Source organism: Polypterus senegalus, chromosome 8, assembly GCF_016835505.1.
Source record: "Polypterus senegalus isolate Bchr_013 chromosome 8, ASM1683550v1, whole genome shotgun sequence".
Taxonomy (NCBI): Eukaryota; Metazoa; Chordata; class Cladistia; order Polypteriformes; family Polypteridae; genus Polypterus; species Polypterus senegalus.
In genome coordinates, this window is record NC_053161.1 from 94,576,261 (window position 1) to 94,594,799 (window position 18,539).

Genomic DNA, 18,539 nt, shown 5'->3' on the forward strand with positions numbered 1-18,539 from the left:
AGGAAACAAATACTGGATTATAACTGGTAATCGCAAAAAGAAGTGTAAGTGAACTATTACACCTTGACAAAATAGTGGTAATTTCCTTCATTTAAAACTTATTCCTGTATTTAATCATTTTCCCATATTTAATACTTTTTTCAGTCGATCTACAGATAAAATGCTAAATACAGGTACACTGCATTTAAAACCAACCTACCTTTCCATTCATCATAAACTATTCACGTAAACTATTTTTCAGAGAACAAACTATATTAAACCAGTGCCATGCAAAGCAAATTTGTATCAGATCAGAGGAGAAGCAGCTGTGGTTAAAATCATAAATACTTTTAGAATCCAGTGTTTATATTTACTTATTTCTGTTCAAATAGTGAATATACTAAGCACCTTGGGGCTGGGGCTGGCTGGCCACTTGGTACAACCTTTTTAATAAGCAAGCAAATGATTTTCTGCAATGCAGTAAGCAGTGTACACAAGAATTAACCTTTTCTGTCATTCTTGCGTAATGTTATAGTCATCTGATGTGATCTGCTCCACAGCTAACATTTCACCCGTTTCCTACTCTCCTTATAATTTAAAATGTTTTCTTTGATATCATCTGCCATGTTGTGCCACTGCTTGCCAGCATATTTCTGAATTAGAAACCTTTTTCACTTATTTTGTGATCAAACAATGCAAGGATAAACAGGTAAGTTACTGAGCAAAAACAATATAATAAACTTGATACCTCTATGCACTGATAGGAAACTTTTGTGGTTTAGCTTAAGAAGGAAACATCCAAGAATAGAAACATGTGAGAAGAACAATGTATCTTTGTAGATAAAATACAGGCCATAAAACTTGAAATGACTGACCAGAAAAAAAATATGCTGGGCAATTCCAGAAAGTATGAATAAAAGTACCTAATACAGTATCTGACCAAAGCAGAATGGTAAAGAATTATTCAGATAAAACCCTATGATACAGTGCCTTTGCAGAGAAAGATATACAATTGGTGTGCAAGCTCAAACTTTATTTGCTGGTGATCTGGTTATCTTGAAAATTTGGGAGTTTTTTTTCCTCCCTGAAATGTACAGGTCATGAAATGAACAATTCCATTTCCATTGCCTCAAAACACCACTCACATCTACAGTTGTTCCCAGTTTCAAATAAAAACTAACAGCGTCAGATCCCATGTTGGGGGGGTGGTAGTATGTATTGTGACAGAGAATAAAAGTGAAAAAAAGTAACTTTTACAAGAACTATAAATGTACACTGTTATAGACGTAAACCAAATTTATGTGTGTACTGTATAAATATTAACAACTAGCCGAAGACCGCCGTAGCATACGGCGGTGTAAGAATAGGAACAGAAAAATGTGAGAAAGGAATTCAGAAATCAAGAAGAAAGAAATACTTCTTGAAAGACGCAGTTGTGAATATGTATTGTAAATAATTATATACAGTATGCGCACACACACTGTGTATTCGTAGTCTGAGTCCCGATCTGAATTGTGCGGGTGGTTACCTACCAGTTGCAACAAGTAGATCATGGAATTATATAAAAAATATATCGCTGGTTCGTGGATTTCTGTGGACAATGTCTTTTAATTTATGGTACATGCTTCCTCAGTTTGTTTGCCCAGTTGATTTCATACAAGGAACGCTACTGGCGGATGGCTTAGAAGCTACCCAATCAGAGCATGTATTACATATTAAATAAAACTCTTCCAATGATATACGATGTGCTTCCCGCGCGGTGCTTGATAAGTTTGCTGTCTCTCTCAATCTCTCTGCTTGACGGAGGGGGTGTGAGCAGAGGGGCTGTTTGCACAGAGGCTGTTTGCCTAGAGGATACAGACGCTCCTCTACAAAATGCCGCTTTATCGTGGTGCTTCAGCATACTTAAAAACACAAAAGCACGTATTATTTTTTGATTGTTTGCTTTACTCTCGCGCTCTCTCTCTCGCTCTCTGCCCCTGACGTTTACTTCTTTGAAGAGGAAGATATGTTTGCATTCTTTTAATTGTGAGAAAGAAATGTCATCTCTGTCTTGTCATGGAGCACAGTTTAAACTTTTGACTAATGGGTGTTATTTCATGTCTAGGGGGCTCTAATAATGTTAACAGTGTGGGAGAGTTTATAAGGGCTTAAAATATATAAAAATAACCATACAAACATATGGTTTCTACTTTACGGATTTTCATCTATCGCGGGATGTTCTGGAACGCAACCCCCGCGACCGAGGAGGGATTACTGTATTACATATATATATATATTACATATTATATATATGTAATGTAATAAATGTATAGTAAGAGGCAGCATGTGCTTGATACTGTATACCGATAATTCTCTCTCCAATCAGCTGCTGTAGATCTGCGATTCCACACTCGGATACAGTGATATAAATACTCTGAGTGGTGTAGTGAGAGTACTATGGAAAAAGACGATCCGCTGTGGCAACCTCTAACTGGAGGAGCTGAAAGGAGAAGGTGGTGCAGCGAGAGTAACAACGCTAAAGCAGCTATGGTATTTGGAATACTTTGGCTATTCCTTATACCATTATATTGTTACAGGTTAATTACAATCAGATGCCTTAAACTAATAAACAATATGCAATTAGTTTCAGTGTATATGATAAAGCAGCGTCAGGGATGTGGATTAAAAAAGAAAGGGTAACTACACAGGAACAGTAGCACTGCTTTGACGGTAGGTGCCACCAGTTCGCAAAACAAAGTGGAGATCTTGCATATGCCAGGGCTGGCGCTACCGTGAAAATGTGTGTGGCTTTATGCCAAGTTTAGGTTTAATACATCGGGATTTGAGCATGGAAACAACAATGGAAATGGAAATGTTGTACACAACATTTTTGTGCGTATGCACCGTTTATACGAGGCCCCTGGTGTAGTCTTTCTTATTGTTTCATTGTAGTGTCCTTATTCTTTGCTTTAAGCATGTCACAACAATGGTATAAACAGAGTTCACTTCACAAACTTGTAAAGCCTAAACCTGAACCGAGAGGGCAATCCATCATTGGCATAAGACAATATTTTAATCACTTGAGGAATTTGAAAAATACATATTTCGTATTTGAACTGGATAATATTCATAGCAGCATAGGTTTACCAAAGTACGCACTGCTTTCTAAATACATACTATACTGATACCGATCTTATTTAATTTGAAGCATTTATTTTGCTCTATGGCAAAAATTTTTTTCTTGTTGTTGGTAAAGCGAAGTCTGTCAATGGGAATCTACTTATTTGGTGAACCACAAAGACAATCATCTTTTACTTCACATCTGATAAAAGGGAGTCCTGCAACTTAAGTAGTGTTATTAAATTAAAATCTCATCTTACTTGTTTCCTCGATTTCCTTCCCTGCGAACTACGGCCAGGCCTTCTGATACAAGAGACTCTGCAATGTTTTCTCCAGTTGTGTCTGTAGGTGAATATTTTAGAATAAAAATGCTTTTAACTTGGAATAAATTGCTTTTAAAATTATAAAAACAAACTTTTTGTACAACAATCTTCACAACAGCTACATCTAGTAATATATATATATATATATATATATATATATATATATATATATATATATATATATATATATATATAATACTAATCAACATACATACTTCTTCCTAACACAAAATAGTTTCAGTTTCAGAACTACAAATGAGTATAAATGGAAGTTTTGGCAGCAACAGGGAAACAGGTGTACTCAGGTTAACAACTATTTTTCACTAGGCACACAGCAGAGAAGCAAAAATATGATTAAATACGTTTGTATCGACCCAGTTCTTACAACCATCAAAAAGGCTAATGCACAGTTAACTTTACCAGCATGTCAGCCTGCCATTTCTAAACTACTGAAAATACAGGTTAAATCCCGTTATACAATACAATACAGTTTATTTTTGTATAGCCCAAAATCACACAGGAAGTGCCGCAATGGGCTTTAACAGGCCCTGCCTTTTGACAGCCCCCCAGCCTTGACTCTCTGAGAAGACAAGGAAAACTCCCAATAAAACCTTGTAGGAAAAATGGAAGAAACCTCGGAAAGGCAGTTCAAAGAGAGACCCCTTTCCAGGTAGGTTGGGCGTGCAGTGGGTGTCAAAAGTAGGGGGTCAATACAATACAATATACACAACAGAACAATTCCTTAAGACAGCATAATAATAAAAATTTTAGAATAACAAAGTAACATTTTCAGAATAATGAATACTTTTTGTGGGCACAAACGTTCAAAGATCATCATGTTAAATGAATCTTGTTTTAATGAAATTTAAATCTCAGCATTTTTTCATACCTGTATTTCTATAAAAAAAGGTACACCTAACATCTCATTTTCAAATAAAACATTTTTTGCAGTTTAGGAAGTGCTTTTTTTATTACAGGTATTATCAAGATTGGATCAAAGTGTTGCACGAGTGACAGGAAGAGTCGTCCACATTTTCAATGAAAATACAGGTAACATTACTGTACAGAGAAGGCAGGTATACAGTCTCAAGACTGGAGCGGTTAGGACCCTCTGCACAAGCAATCATTCTACTTCAAATCAGAACACCACCAGCAGCTGTTGCAGACACAGTCTGGAGAAGACATACCAACAGAGTTCAAGGAAGAGTAGAACAAAGCCCAGTGTTAAATTTTAAGCACGGTACCTGGTATCCCAGATCTTGCAGAGGACAACCAACTACTTTGCCCTTGGATTACTGTTTACCAGACGCAGCAGAGCAGTTACATAGCTTTCCCTGCACCTTTGCCATTAGACATGGCAAATTGCCGGTTGCCCACCACCACCCCCATTCAACAGGCTGCCCCCCAAGGCACACTACAATACTACCCCCACCACCCCGTTCACCCTTAATGGCCTCCGTTCAGCCACAACCAAGTCACTGCTTGCAGCATTATCAGCCACCCACCGAGAACGATTGGGGCAGCCGTGTGGTAGGTGGGCAGTGAAATGCCCCCCTTCGCTCCATCCAACCTGCGTCCAGTCAGGAGCAGTAGCTGCGGCAGCATGGTGGGCGCACAGTGAACCTCCCCATCAAGTCTCCATCCTACACACAAGCGATAGCTGTGGCCCTGGTGCCTATCGACCCCGGGTTATTGCTTGCCGCCGGGAGCCACCCGAGGGACACTACACTACGCGAGCAGTGAAATCACCCCCCCACCAGCCTCCATCCAGCCACCACTTGCAGTGTCACCAGGCCAAAGATGATGGAGCGTCAGTTACTGAGGCAAATGCGTCGCATCCCCCTTACAGATGAAGGTGCAGCTGCAGCACCATTCGTAATTCGTAGGTTCTTAACTTGGGGACTATCTGTGTGTGTGTGTGTGTGTGTGTGTGTGTGTCTATATAATCCTAAGCCAAAAAGTGCAATGATTTTGTGCAATTTATGTGACATTATGTCACTTTTTTGTTACGTTTTAAAATCGGGCTTAGGGCTGTTCGATATAACGATATATATCGGATGACAATATGAAAACGTCTATCGCTGCACATTACGCTATCGTTTGTTTTGTGGTGTCGCAAAATAAACTGTTTACAGCAATATTTTTTTCATTGTTTTGATGGCCACCACGTGGATGCAGACACACTAGCATGGCTGATGAAGACGAGGCAACACCAGGTAGCTCCACACAGAAGGACCTTGTTCCTAAACGAGGGGCTACCTCTGTAGTATGGAGACGGTTTGGATTTGAAGAGTCTGACACGGACCAGAAAACGGTACTGTGCAAATTATGCTGCAAACCGATCGCTACCACAGACTCCAACACGACAAACCTCTTCTACCACCTCCGCAAAAAGCACGTGAGCGAGCATGCAGAGAGTTTACAACTGAGAGGCAGGCCACGTAGGATATTACAGTTGTAAATGTACTATTTAAACGAGCATGTTAAAAGCTTGGAAGATTAATTGCTACCAAAACAATTTGCTTAAGGCATAATTTTCCCTGCAGCATTTGCTGTCAGCGTTAATCTTGTTAAAATTACGTTTACGCCACAACTGCATTAACACGTCAAATCTCCGTTAACGAAGTTACAGCATGGACGCCCGTGCTTGGGGCTGGACGGCATCAACACGTTGGCGCCGTCCAGTCCCACGCACGGGGCGATCAGCTGTAACTCATTAACGGAGATTTGCCACACTACGATGTGCAAATTAACATTTTACTAGAATGTAGCCTAAAAAATATTATATATTTAATATATTTTTGTCGAGAAAAGCCAAGCAAAATGACACCTTTTATTGGCTAACTAAAAAGATTACAATATGCAAGCTTTCGAGGCAACTCAGGCCTGAGTTGCCACGAAAGCTTGCATATTGTAATCTTTTTAGTTAGCCAATAAAAGGTGTCATTTTGCTTGCCTTTTCTCTACATTCATAATGGCTAACACGGTACAACAACCTAGTACTACATATATTTTTGTCGTAAGCCTTATTGCTGCTACAGTTTGAAGTACAATGTTTACATTTGGTTTTGACAGTTAATGTTAGACTTGTATTTATTTTGTTTAAAGGGTTTATTGGCCTTATATAGTTTAGTTGTTCGTGCTTTGATCCTTTTATATTTAATATATGTTGTGAGAGTTATTGCTGCTACAGTTCACATTTTGTTTATGTCAGGCATTTTATATAGCAGTATTTTATATTGGGCCTTTAGTAATTTGTTTTTGAAAAGTGTTTTATATTTGATACATTAACATTTTATGTTTACATTCTAAGTCAAACATTTGCTCAAATGTTCTAAATAAAAGAACAGAAATAATTACAAGTTAAGTACTTCTCATTTTTGATTTTTTTAATTTAAATGAAAAAAAAGGAGTGGTGATTATATAAACTATTCACTGAATACAAAGAAAATGTACTATATCGTGATATCGGGATATGAAATGAAATATCGGGATATAAGATTTTGGTCATATCGCACAGCCCTAATCGGGCTTACTCCATTTTAAAACCTACATATATAATGTTTTGTATCATTCTTTTCCGCACGAGATGCAGATCATGTGGAACGGCAGCAGCAGCAAGCCAGCTCATTTGTTTCCCATTGTATCACCGTTTAAGAGTGGGTTTCAAAGGAGAGACCGCATCTCCCTGGGGTGCGTTCAGGTCCCCTCTTCATAACGCGAGTGGCAGACTGGCCGCAACTGGAGTTTCCATTATAACAAAATATTTTTAGGGTCCGGCGAGTTTTGTTATAACAGGATTCCACTAGTATACTGTATAATTTTGACTGGGGTTATGAATTGAAGCAGTCTTCAATAGCAGTAGATCAAGGATATAGAGTTTGAAAACCAGCCAACTCTTTTCCTTCAGGTAACCCTCTATGGTATCCTTCACAAAAGCACATCAGGTTTATGTGTAATGATTTAGCCCTGCCCATGCTCTTGTCAGTGTGTACAAGTGCCTTTGGAAAGACAAAATTCATAAGAACACAAAATCCAGATGGTCAAAATATCAAAAGCGGATCAATATTCAGAAAAAAAAAAAAAAAACAGTAAAAATACAAACCAGATTCCAAAAAAGTTGGGACACTAAACAAATTGTGAATAAAAACTGAATGCAATGACAGATCAAACGTTTAATCCGAGTAAATGTATCATTTCAAAGGAAAAATATGTTGATTCAAAATTTCACAGTGTCAACAAATCCCAAAAAAGTTGGGACAAGTAGCAATAAGAGGCTGGAAAAAGTAAATTTGAGCATAACGAAGAGCTGGAAGACCAATAAACACTAATTAGGTCAATTGGCAACATGATTGGGTATAAAAAGAGCTTCTCAGAGTGGCAGTGTCTCTCAGAAGCCAAGATGGGTAGAGGATCACCAATTCCCACAATGTTGGGCAGAAAGATAGTGGAGCAATATCAGAGAGGTGTTACCCAGCGAAAAATTGCAAAGACTTTGCATCTATCATCATCAACTGTGCATAACATCATCCGAAGATTCAGAGAATCTGGAACAATCTCTGTGCGTAAGGGTCAAGGCCGTAAAACCATACTGGATGCCCGCGATCTCCGGGCCCTTAAACGACACTGCACCACAAACAGGAATGCTACTGTAAAGGAAATCAAAGAATGGGCTCAGGAATACTTCCAGAAACCATTGTCAGTGAACACAATCCACCGTGCAATCTGCCGTTGCCAGCTGAAACTCTACAGTGCAAAGAAGAAGCCATTTCTAAGCAAGATCCACAAGCTCAGGCGTTGTCACTGGGTCAGGGATCATTTAAAATGGAGTGTGGCAAAATGGAAGACTGTTCTGTGGTCAGACGAGTCACTATTCGAAGTTCTTTTGGAAATCTGGGACGCCATGTCATCCAGACCAAAGAGGACAAGGACAACCCAAGTTGTTATCAACACTCAGTTCAGAAGCCTGCATCTCTGATGGTATGGGGTTGCATGAGTGCGTGTGGCATGGGCAGCTTGCATGTCTGGAAAGGCACCATCAATGCAGAAAAATATATTCAGGTTCTAGAACAACATATGTTCCCATCCAGACGTCATCTCTTTCAGGGAAGACCCTGCATTTTTCAACAAGATAATGCCAGACCACATTCTGCATCAATCACAACATCATGGCTGCGTAGGAGTAGGATCCGGGTACTGAAATGGCCAGTCTGCAGTCCAGATCTTTCACCTATAGAGAACATTTGGCGCATCATAAAGAGGAAGGTGCGACAAAGAAGGCCCAAGACGATTGAACAGTTAGAGGCCTGTATTAGACAAGAATGGGAGAGCATTCCTATTTCTAAACTTGAGAAACTGGTCTCCTCGGCCCCCAGACGTCTGTTGAGCATTGTAAGAAGAAGGGGAGATGCCACACAGTGGTGAAAATGGCCTTGTCCCAACTTTTTTGGGATTTGTTGACACCATGAAATTCTGAATCAACATATTTTTCCCTTAAAATGATACATTTTCTCAGTTTAAACTTTTGTTCCGTGATTTATGTTCTATTCTGAATAAAATATTAGAAGTTGGCACCTCCACATCATTGCATTCAGTTTTTATTCACTATTTGTAGTGTCCCAACTTTTTTGGAATCCGGTTTGTATTCAGAACTTGAGTGTTGGTAAAATGTCAACCATGATTAGAGGTATAACACATATATAAAACGGCACAATATTTTCTATTGAGAGGGAAAAAAAAAAGTAAATTAGATATTTAAAAAAAATCTATTTCTATGATAGATGTAATCTTGATATTGAATAGCCATCCTCTTACCTTTGCCAAGGTACACTAGTCCATATTCTCTTCCTTGAGGAGTTTTGTTTTCCACCGTGAAACAAACTTCTTTTCCAATCAATTTCTTCCGTAAAAACTCTCGAGCTTGCCAAGCCCAAGGCTGCAATATAACATATGACAATTACAGTTGGTAATTGTACAGCAATGAGCACTATTTAATTTTTTCCCCAAAAAATAACTTGCCACTTTTGTTATTCAGGTCACCTTCAAATAATAAGTAGTTTTACGAACAATAATGGTAAAATACATAAACACTACATAGCAATACCATAAAAAAGAAGGTTGTTTTAATGAAAGAAAAAGATTTTCTTTCCTGTTAAAAGTACAACATTCAAAAGGTTTTTTTTTTTTGAAACAATGGAAGATTTACTGAAAATTGCTAATCCTCACAAAACATTTAGTTGTGCAATGCCAATACATAGCCTTTTAAAAATAAAGAATATAAAGTCTTGGCTAAAATTAAAACAGGAACCATAATTAAATTAGGTGAAATGTTAGTGTTACATTATAAACTTAGAGAATTCAGATAGCTTTGCATTCTCCAAAATGTCACATTCAAGTGAAATTCACATGAAATTTCAGACTGGGAAACCTTCCTGTTTCTCGAATAGTATGAAGGTAGTACTAATAGTAGTATAATAGTTTCTCGAATAGTATTCCAACCAAGAAAAGTTAAGGGGAGGCAACAGGACAATATCAAACATCACATTGCCATTTGGGACTATTAATATTAAAGAGTGCAGTTTTTTTAAGTCTCCATTTTGAAGACTAAAATTCAAAGAAACACAAAGTCCAGAGGGACTAACTATCAACATCCAAAAAAACAGTAAAAATATTCAGAACTTGGAAAATACAGTGTGCGGCCTTGAGTCATGGTGAGCCAAGTACTAACTGTCAATCACAAATTAATATACATACTAACCACTGTGCCATATGATATTAACTTATTAGTAACAGTAAAGGTCCCAAGATTACTGGGAAGTATTGGCAAGACCAATATTGCAATGTTAAGCAATTTTATTTTTGCAACTTCTTCTGAATGTTAAATCAGCAAAATCTTCAATGCTCTTTCTAATTGGGTCTATGTCAACTCCTCCCATGTTGCATGGCAATGATGAATGTGAGGAAAAAAAAACAGATCAAGATCAGAAAAGAAACAGTTTATAGCAAGTGGAATTAGCTCTGTTTTGAAATGTTTTAATTTTACCTTAAATGACAGTTCAAGCAAAAGATAAAACACAATACTGCATATACAGAGGTAGTTCCAAGTGTGTGCAGCATCTGCAATGGGCCTTCCAACCTCTGAGGCAAAAAGGGTCTCTACTAATTGAACTTCCATAAAATATTCCACTGCCTAGAGTATAAGCACACAAGTAGCAGACAGAAGGAGCCAACAGCTACAGTGACCTAGCATTCTTCAAAACACTACTACTGTCTACTTAACTTACACCCTAAAAATATTTGTACTTGGTCAGTTAACTATAACCAACCAGTAATTTGCATCACCCCAGAAGAGACACATCCACACAGCAAAAACCTATTTCACACTGCCTCCACTCTGTAAAGTTGCATAATTAGATTTGGACCATCCAATACATTTGGTAAACAAGGGATAATAAAATATCAATTAATGAATAAAAATCTGAAATTTCAGAAGGATAAATTTTCAGACGGGAATTTTACTTCACTGTTCATTGGGAATAAAGTAAAAATAAGGTTTCACTGGATAGATGAAATGGCTCTATTTCCAACAAAATATCATCATCCTCTTCAGAATTTCAAGCACCCAATTACAGATTCTTCTGTGGCGCTAGCCGTGTAAAGTACCAATGTATACCACAGATGAATGAAGATTTGCAAAGCTGTTAACACTGGATGAAAAATACAGCCGCAAATGCAGTACTTACTATGCTAACTATTATAAAGCTCCAAATGAATCATACAGACACCCGGTCCAGTCCCACTGCCAGAAATGACTATCTGCCCCAGCCAGGTGTTACATGGGCATCCCCCCTTTGTCTGATCCAATCGTTCAAGTCCTCAACATTAAGGATCCTGTGAGCCATAGGAATCTCGAAACACTGCATTAGTGCGCTGACACTCCCTCACAATGCAGGTAATGTGTCTCATTCAAACCACTGGTACCCTAGGATTATCCGAAGAGACACAGTACCAAAGGAGTCCAGTCCTCGTCTCAGGTCACTGAATAGCATACATGTTTTGCAACCATATAGCAAAAAGAGGAAGCACCAGGGCTGTGAAGATTTGGACCTTCATCCTTTTGCAAAGGCATTGGGAGTGCCACACACTCCTTTCCAGCAACCTCATGATCCCCCATGCTCTCCCAATCTGTCTACTGACTTCACAGGAACAGTCACCAGGGACATGAATGTCACTGCTGAGGTAAGTTAACAGACATACACTGCTGATGACTGTGCCCAAGAGGTCATTAAAGGCCTGGATCTTGTTTTTTATCCAGGACACTCACACTGCTCGCTCAGTCTCTCGAGGGCCCCACTCAGAGCCTCCATTGACTCCTTGAAGATCATCGCATCATCAGTATCAAGATACCCCAATGACCCTGCCCAAAACCCAGTACATGCAAGCACTGAACATAGTATAAGCAAGAACACAGACCCTGACAAACCCCAGAATCCAGTGTGGGAATAATGCAAGGGTTCTGCCACCACTCTGCACCGCCCTCACAGTACCAGTGTACAGGCCAGCAATGACATCCAGCAACTTTGGGGGGGATCCTGCAAAATCTCAGGCTGTCCCAAAGGAAAGCTTGATCAACTAAGGTGAACGCTTTACGAAAATCAACAAAGGCTGCAAAAAAACTCTGATATTCACGTTTGTGCTCCATGAGAACCCTCAGTGCCAGGATGTGGTCGATGGTAGACCTAAAACCAGACTGCTCTGATTACTGGCAGGTGAGCAAGTGATCAACGATCATATTGAGGATGACCCTAGCAAGGAACTTACCCAGCACCAACAGCAGTGTTATCCCCCTGTACACAACCCAGGCGATCACCCTTCCCTTTCCAGATAGGGACGACAAGTACCATTTTCCAGTCCGCTGGGAGGTTGTCAGTCTCCCAAGTGGAAATAGATTGCTGGCACTGCAAGGACCACAGCCTTACCACCAGCCTGGAGAAGTCCACAGATCCCTGCAGCCTTTCCTACCCTCAGCCCGTTCACCACCTATGCAATCTCATTGAGATTGGGTGATTTACAGCTAATTGGCAGATCGGCCTCAAGAACCGTGGACCCAGAGATCCACTGGCAAGGATGTTAAAAGGGCAATAGGTAGTAAATCGGTGCACTGTTGTTCAGTTTTAAGAAAATGAAAATCATAAAAAACATGTAACAGACAATCTTCATGCCCAAAAACCAGAGCTCTTCCTTCATCTTAACATCCCAAAAACTGCCTTATAATAGGGGTCCCAAAAGGACTGAAAGTTAAATGATGATTATGTAGACTTGTGAATGAAGCCCAAGAGGCACAGCAAACCCAAACCAGAAAGAATCATAAAAGGGAGGAACATGGGATTAAGATAAGTAGGCCACCAACGAATCAGCTCCCCACCAAATGCAATGCTTCCAACCGCCCCCTTCCTTTCTATATTGGAGCCAGATATGTTTATCCATACTACCAAAAGTTCAAGCAAGACTTAAGTAAAGAAAGTAGATTCCCAGAAGTTTACAAAGAGAGAACAGAAAACAGCCAATTAGGAAAATCCTTCCAGAAAGCAGAAACTGGAGGGCAGTCCCAAAATATATGAAATGGCAGGAACATTGAAAGCACAAAAGTGACAGATGGGATCAGTGTCCAAATGTATTGCGTTTTAGTTTACAAGGGGTGAGAACGGTCAATATGCAATTTTTTCTGATAATGTGGGGTTTTAGAAGATGCAGGGATATTAGTTATTGTTTGCCACAAGCTAGTGGGGAGAGGGGACACAACGTCAGACTGAAAATAATGGTTGCAGGTGCCTTACAGGAACTTGCACATAGGAATGTCACGGACTTCTGATCTGGAGATAAGCTGGAAAAGGTAGAAGATGGTAAGGAGGAAAACCAGAAGATATTGGGACCCCATTAGCTTTAAGGACTGACAATTTGAAGATAGAAGTAGATGAAAGGTGGAAGAACAGAAAAGTTTGAGTCATTATAAATGTGACCAGATGGAGGTATACAGGTGCCAAGGCGTTTCTCTATTTTCTGTCAAATCTGCAGAGCTTACAAGACTAAGAAACTTTAAGTAGCGAGCCAAGACCAAAGCAGTGAAGGGACAGCAGAAGAATCAAGAGACCACCATGTTGGATTGAACAGTGAACCAGGATAATGGAGGGCTTAATCAACTCAATACAGGTCAGATGGTAAATGCTTAACTATAAACCTCTACAGGGAGTGCAGAATTATTAGGCAAGTTGTATTTTTGAGGATTAATTTTAATATGGAACAAACACAGTGCTATCAGTCAATCCAAAATGTTAATAAACCTGAAACCTGAATGTTTCACAACGGAAATGTGAGTGTAAACATCATCAGGGGAATACATATGTGCGCACAATTATTAGGCAACTATTAGTGTGCAGATTTATTATGCAACTAAAGGAAAAATGAAAATTTTCCCATCTTACTTGTTTATTTTCATCTGTTATAGTGAGAATAACAAACACCTCAAAATTTACAAATAAACATCTCTGACATTTCAAAAAAAATAAATCAATCAATCAATGACCAATATAGCCACCCTTCTTTCCAATAACAGTCATAAGCCTTTCCATTCATGGAGTCTGTCAGTTTCTTGATCTGTTGACGATCAGCTTTTTGTGGAGCAGTGACTACAGCCTCCCAGACACTCTTCAGAGAGGTGTATTGTTTTTCTCCACCGTAAATCTAGCGTTTAAGAAGTGCCCACAAGTTCTCGATAAGGTTTAGGTCAGATGAGGAAGGGGGGCCATGTCATTATTCCTTCATCTTTAAGGCCTTTACTGGCTGGCCACGCAGTGGAGAACTTCGATGCAAGTGATGGAGCATTGGCCTGCATAAAAATCATGGTCTTTTTCCTGTATCACTGTTTGAAGAAAGTGTCTTCGAAAAACTGGCAGTAGGAGTGGGAGTTGATTTTGAGTTCATCTTCAATGCAAAAGGTCCAACTAGCTCATCTTTAAAAATACCAGCTCATACCAGTACCCCACCTCCACGTTGGAGTGGAGCTCTGTGCCCATTACTGATCCACAGGTCCATCCATCTGGTCCATCAAGAGTCACTCTCATCTCATCGGTCCATAAAACCTTTGAAAAAAATCTGTCTTCAGATATTTCTTGGCCCAGTTTTGACGTTTCAACTTATGTTTCTTGTTCAGTGGTGGTTGGGTTTCAGCCCTCCTTACCTTGGCCATGTCTTTGAGCACTGAACACCTTGTACTTCTGGGCACTCCAGGTAGGTTGCAGCTCTGGAATATGAAAGTACTGGAGGATAATGGGTTCCTGGTAGCTTCACGCTTGATTCTTCTCAAATCTTTGGCAGCTAATTTGCGTCTTTTGTTCTCAACACGTTTCTTGCGACCCTGTTGACTATTTGCAACAAAATGTTTGATGGTTCTGTGATCACACACCAATATCTTAGCAATTCCAAAAGTGCTGCATCCCTCTGAAAGACTTTTTACAATTTTTGACTTTTCAGAGTCAGTTAAATCTCTTTTTTGGCCCATTTTGCCTGAGGAAAACTAGCTGCCTAATAATTCTGCACACCTTGATATAGGGTGTTGATCTCCTTAGGCCACACCCTCCCTCATTACACAAATACACATCACCTGACGTGCTTAAATCCAATAAGCATTCAAGTTAATACAGCTTGGAGTTGGAATATACGCATTAAAAATGATGATATGGTCAAAATACTCACTTGCCTAATAATTGTGCACACAGTGTAGGTCCAGCAAAAACATTCCCATCAAAATGGAGTGTCCAATATTTTATGCCATTGAGGAACATTATTAAAACGTAACAGTTTTGATAACTACTAACCTAGAATGCAAAGATGGCGGGGGAAAAAAAATAAAGGGGACCACGAGAAAAAGGATTCCTTGGAACTCTTAATTATACAATGAGTAAATTAAACAATGTCCTGAAGAAAATGTAAAATGTCAATTTTCAAAATATATACAATAATGTCCCCTTCACAATGTTTGACACCTCTGGTAAAGAGGAGTAAATAAAACAGGTTGTAAAAAAAAAAAAAAAAATTTACCTTAATCTCACACTGTAAAACAGGGTAACACTTTTTATTAAGTGTCAATAATTTACACTGTACTATGTAATTACCTGTATAAGTACAGTGTAGCTATGAGTTATTACTCCATACTTGCTATGTAATACAAAGTACCGTTATAGTTACTCAGTTGTCGTCGTTATTCCACAGTTAATATAATTAAAATGTAACAATTTATCACTGATCCAAAAACAAGTGTACTTACATAGTCACACTGTATCTGTACTTCCAAAATGTAATAAAAACATTAGGGAATGTAACTACAACTATGTAACAGATGTTCCATAGTCAGGGCAATTTTAATGGAGAATTGCAGTGATAACTGCATAGGTTTTCAATGATATTTCACAATCTTCTTTAAATGGTGAAAACGCCTTTATGGACACTTAATGTAAAGTGTTACCTTTTAAACTAAACCATGTGTCACTATCATTTCCACTCATAGAAGGTCGTATAAAAAATGTAATTGAAGCAGTGTTTTTCAATTTAAAAGTGGTTTCATTGACCCATAAAATCATATAGCTGGAATTGTTTAAAATGCTAATAAAACTTTGATTGGGACCCTGTTTGATGGTCAGACAAAATTAAAATTGAGCTATTTGGCAACAAACGTTCAAGGTGGATTTGACTTAAAAAGAAGGATGGCTATACCAAAAAAAATTGATCTCCACTGTCAAGTAAGGCAAACACCCTGTGATGTTGCAGAGTTGGGCCTGGGAAACTTAGCATACATGACATTATGAGCTCCATGAAACACTAGATGATAAAATTTAAATCTGATTGCCTTTGCCAAGAAACTAAAACTGTCACATCCCTGAACCTTCCAGCAGAATCTTTTTTTTTTTTTTTTAAATGACAATCTAAAAAAACAGTCTGTGGTATTGTCTTTTTAACAAAACATTTAACATTCAGTACAGATCATGAGGATTCTGCCCACAGCAGTGTGCAAAGGAGGCTTCCCAACACAAAACTGAATAAAACACCTCCAAGATATGCTTTTCTCAAGGGCCCTAAAACAGAGCAGTCTGATGCAATAAAAGCATTGCAGCAATGGAAGTCTAGCAAAAAGACTCAATGGCCAAACTATAAGAATTGCTGGGACCAAGACAGAACATGTATCAATTAGAGGAAATAAACAACAAGAGTAACTAATGACAGTTTTGCAATTAAACAGGCAAATTTATATGTTAAATGTGCTTACTGAAAGCAAGTTTATAAAAAAATTATTCATGCAAAATTTTTGTTTGTAGATTTTTTTTCCTTTTTTTGACCAGTGGTCCATGACAAAAAGCCTAGCAAAGAACTCTAGGTGATATTGATTACTTAGAATTATTTAATAAAATGACTAATTAGAAATGAAAACAATTTACCTCATCAGAAGTATCTTTAGTATCTGGTTGATTTAGAGCTGCTCTTCTAGCAAGGGTAAAAGCACGAATGTTGCTAAGGTTTATTTGTCTTTCTGGAGGAGGCCCACCTCTCGGCTGGCCTCTAACAATGATAGCACAACCTGAAAGAACCTGGAGGGAAATAAAAATATGCAATGGTGACTAACAAAGAATATTAATTATCTTGATAAACAGGTATCTTTTAAACTTTAACCAAAATAAAGTATTCTAAAAATTGCTCTATTTAGTTCACATCAAATTATTTTTGTTCAAGTACAATAAAATGAAATATAATTTGAAGGAACCAAAATGTGTAGCCATATTACAGATGAAAGGTTCCACTTCAAGTACTACTTGTGGTCACATTATACTGTACTGTATTTTGCAAGTTCACAATACCGATCGACATTGAACTTTGACTTTTTTGCGGTATATTGTCTGCACACATGGTAAGAAAAGGCAAATATGCACAACGAAGTACAAGTTATTTTCTGTACTGCAAGATACCTTTATTGTCACTGTATCATACAATGAAATATCATTTGGAACAAGCCTATAGATGCCTTAGGAAAAAAAAGGTATAAGGGTAGACAAACTAAGTAAACATTATGAGAAGCACAGTTACTATTTACAGTTCCAAATATACACAGTGTAAAAGAAAAGGCAAACGTAAGCAAAAATAGATAAGACATAAATGAAGTCTCAGTGAAGATTACATTCAATGTGGTCATGTTTTCCACATAGGTCGTGTATAAGTGTGTAACTATGTGTAGCTGATGCAGATGTTCTGTTCAATCAGTGGTGGTTTCTGTTATAGGAAGGGGCAGTGATCACTGTGCATTTAATAGGCTGATTGCTTTGGGATAAAAGCTATTCTTCAGCCTGGTAGAACAAGCATGCAGGGCTCTGAAGGGCCTGCAAGAAAGGAGTAAAAATGTTATGGCCATGGTGGATTGAACCTTTACAGATGTTCTTTGCATATCTACTGCAGCGGAGAGTGAAGATATCTTACAGTGATGAAAGCGTAGAGCCAATAATTCTCTTGAACCATTTTAATGATATACTGGGGTCATCCTTTTCTCAGATTTGCAGCCAGATTACCATGATGTAACGCAGTATGTGATGACAGACACAATGGTGCACCTGCGGAAGTTAACCAGCAGCTGTTGTGGGAGTTGTGCATTCTTTTGGCTCCTGAGAAAGTGAAGCCTCTGAAGACCTTTCTTGGTCATTGCTGTCATGTTTGTTGACCATGATAGGTTCTTGCTGTTTGTGACTCCCAAGAATCAAACTCTGGACTGTCTCCACCCTCTCATCGTTCAGTTCATTTGTTTTCTTGGAACTAAGTGCAATGTTGTTGTTCTGGCTCCAACACTCCATATTCTCGACCTCTTCTCTATAGGTTGATTTGTCATTACTGGAGATCAGGCCCATCACTGTGGTGTTTCTGAAAACTTTATTATGATGTTAGCATCATGGGAAGGTTTGCAGTTGTTTGTGAAGAGGGAGCAAAGGATAGAGCTCAGTACAGAGCTCTGCGGCTCCCCAGTGTTTAGTGTTACAGATGAACAGAAGTGCTTTCCCATGCATATAGCTTGTTTTGTTTGATAGCCAGTTTGTTGTTTGGGGG

General features: G+C 38.7%; 1 protein-coding gene across 1 annotated transcript in view; it reads right to left on the reverse strand.

Annotated features, from left to right (window-relative positions):
- The window catches only part of snd1 (staphylococcal nuclease and tudor domain containing 1), a 449,554-nt gene that overhangs the window by 417,127 nt on the left and 13,888 nt on the right, over positions 1-18,539 (reverse strand). The window contains exons 2-4 of the mRNA XM_039761451.1: positions 16,892-17,041; positions 9,219-9,339; positions 3,342-3,423 (exon numbers count right to left, since the gene is read on the reverse strand). Of these exons, the coding sequence (XP_039617385.1) occupies positions 3,342-3,423; positions 9,219-9,339; positions 16,892-17,041 (353 nt within the window). The remainder of the gene's footprint in view (positions 1-3,341; positions 3,424-9,218; positions 9,340-16,891; positions 17,042-18,539) is intronic.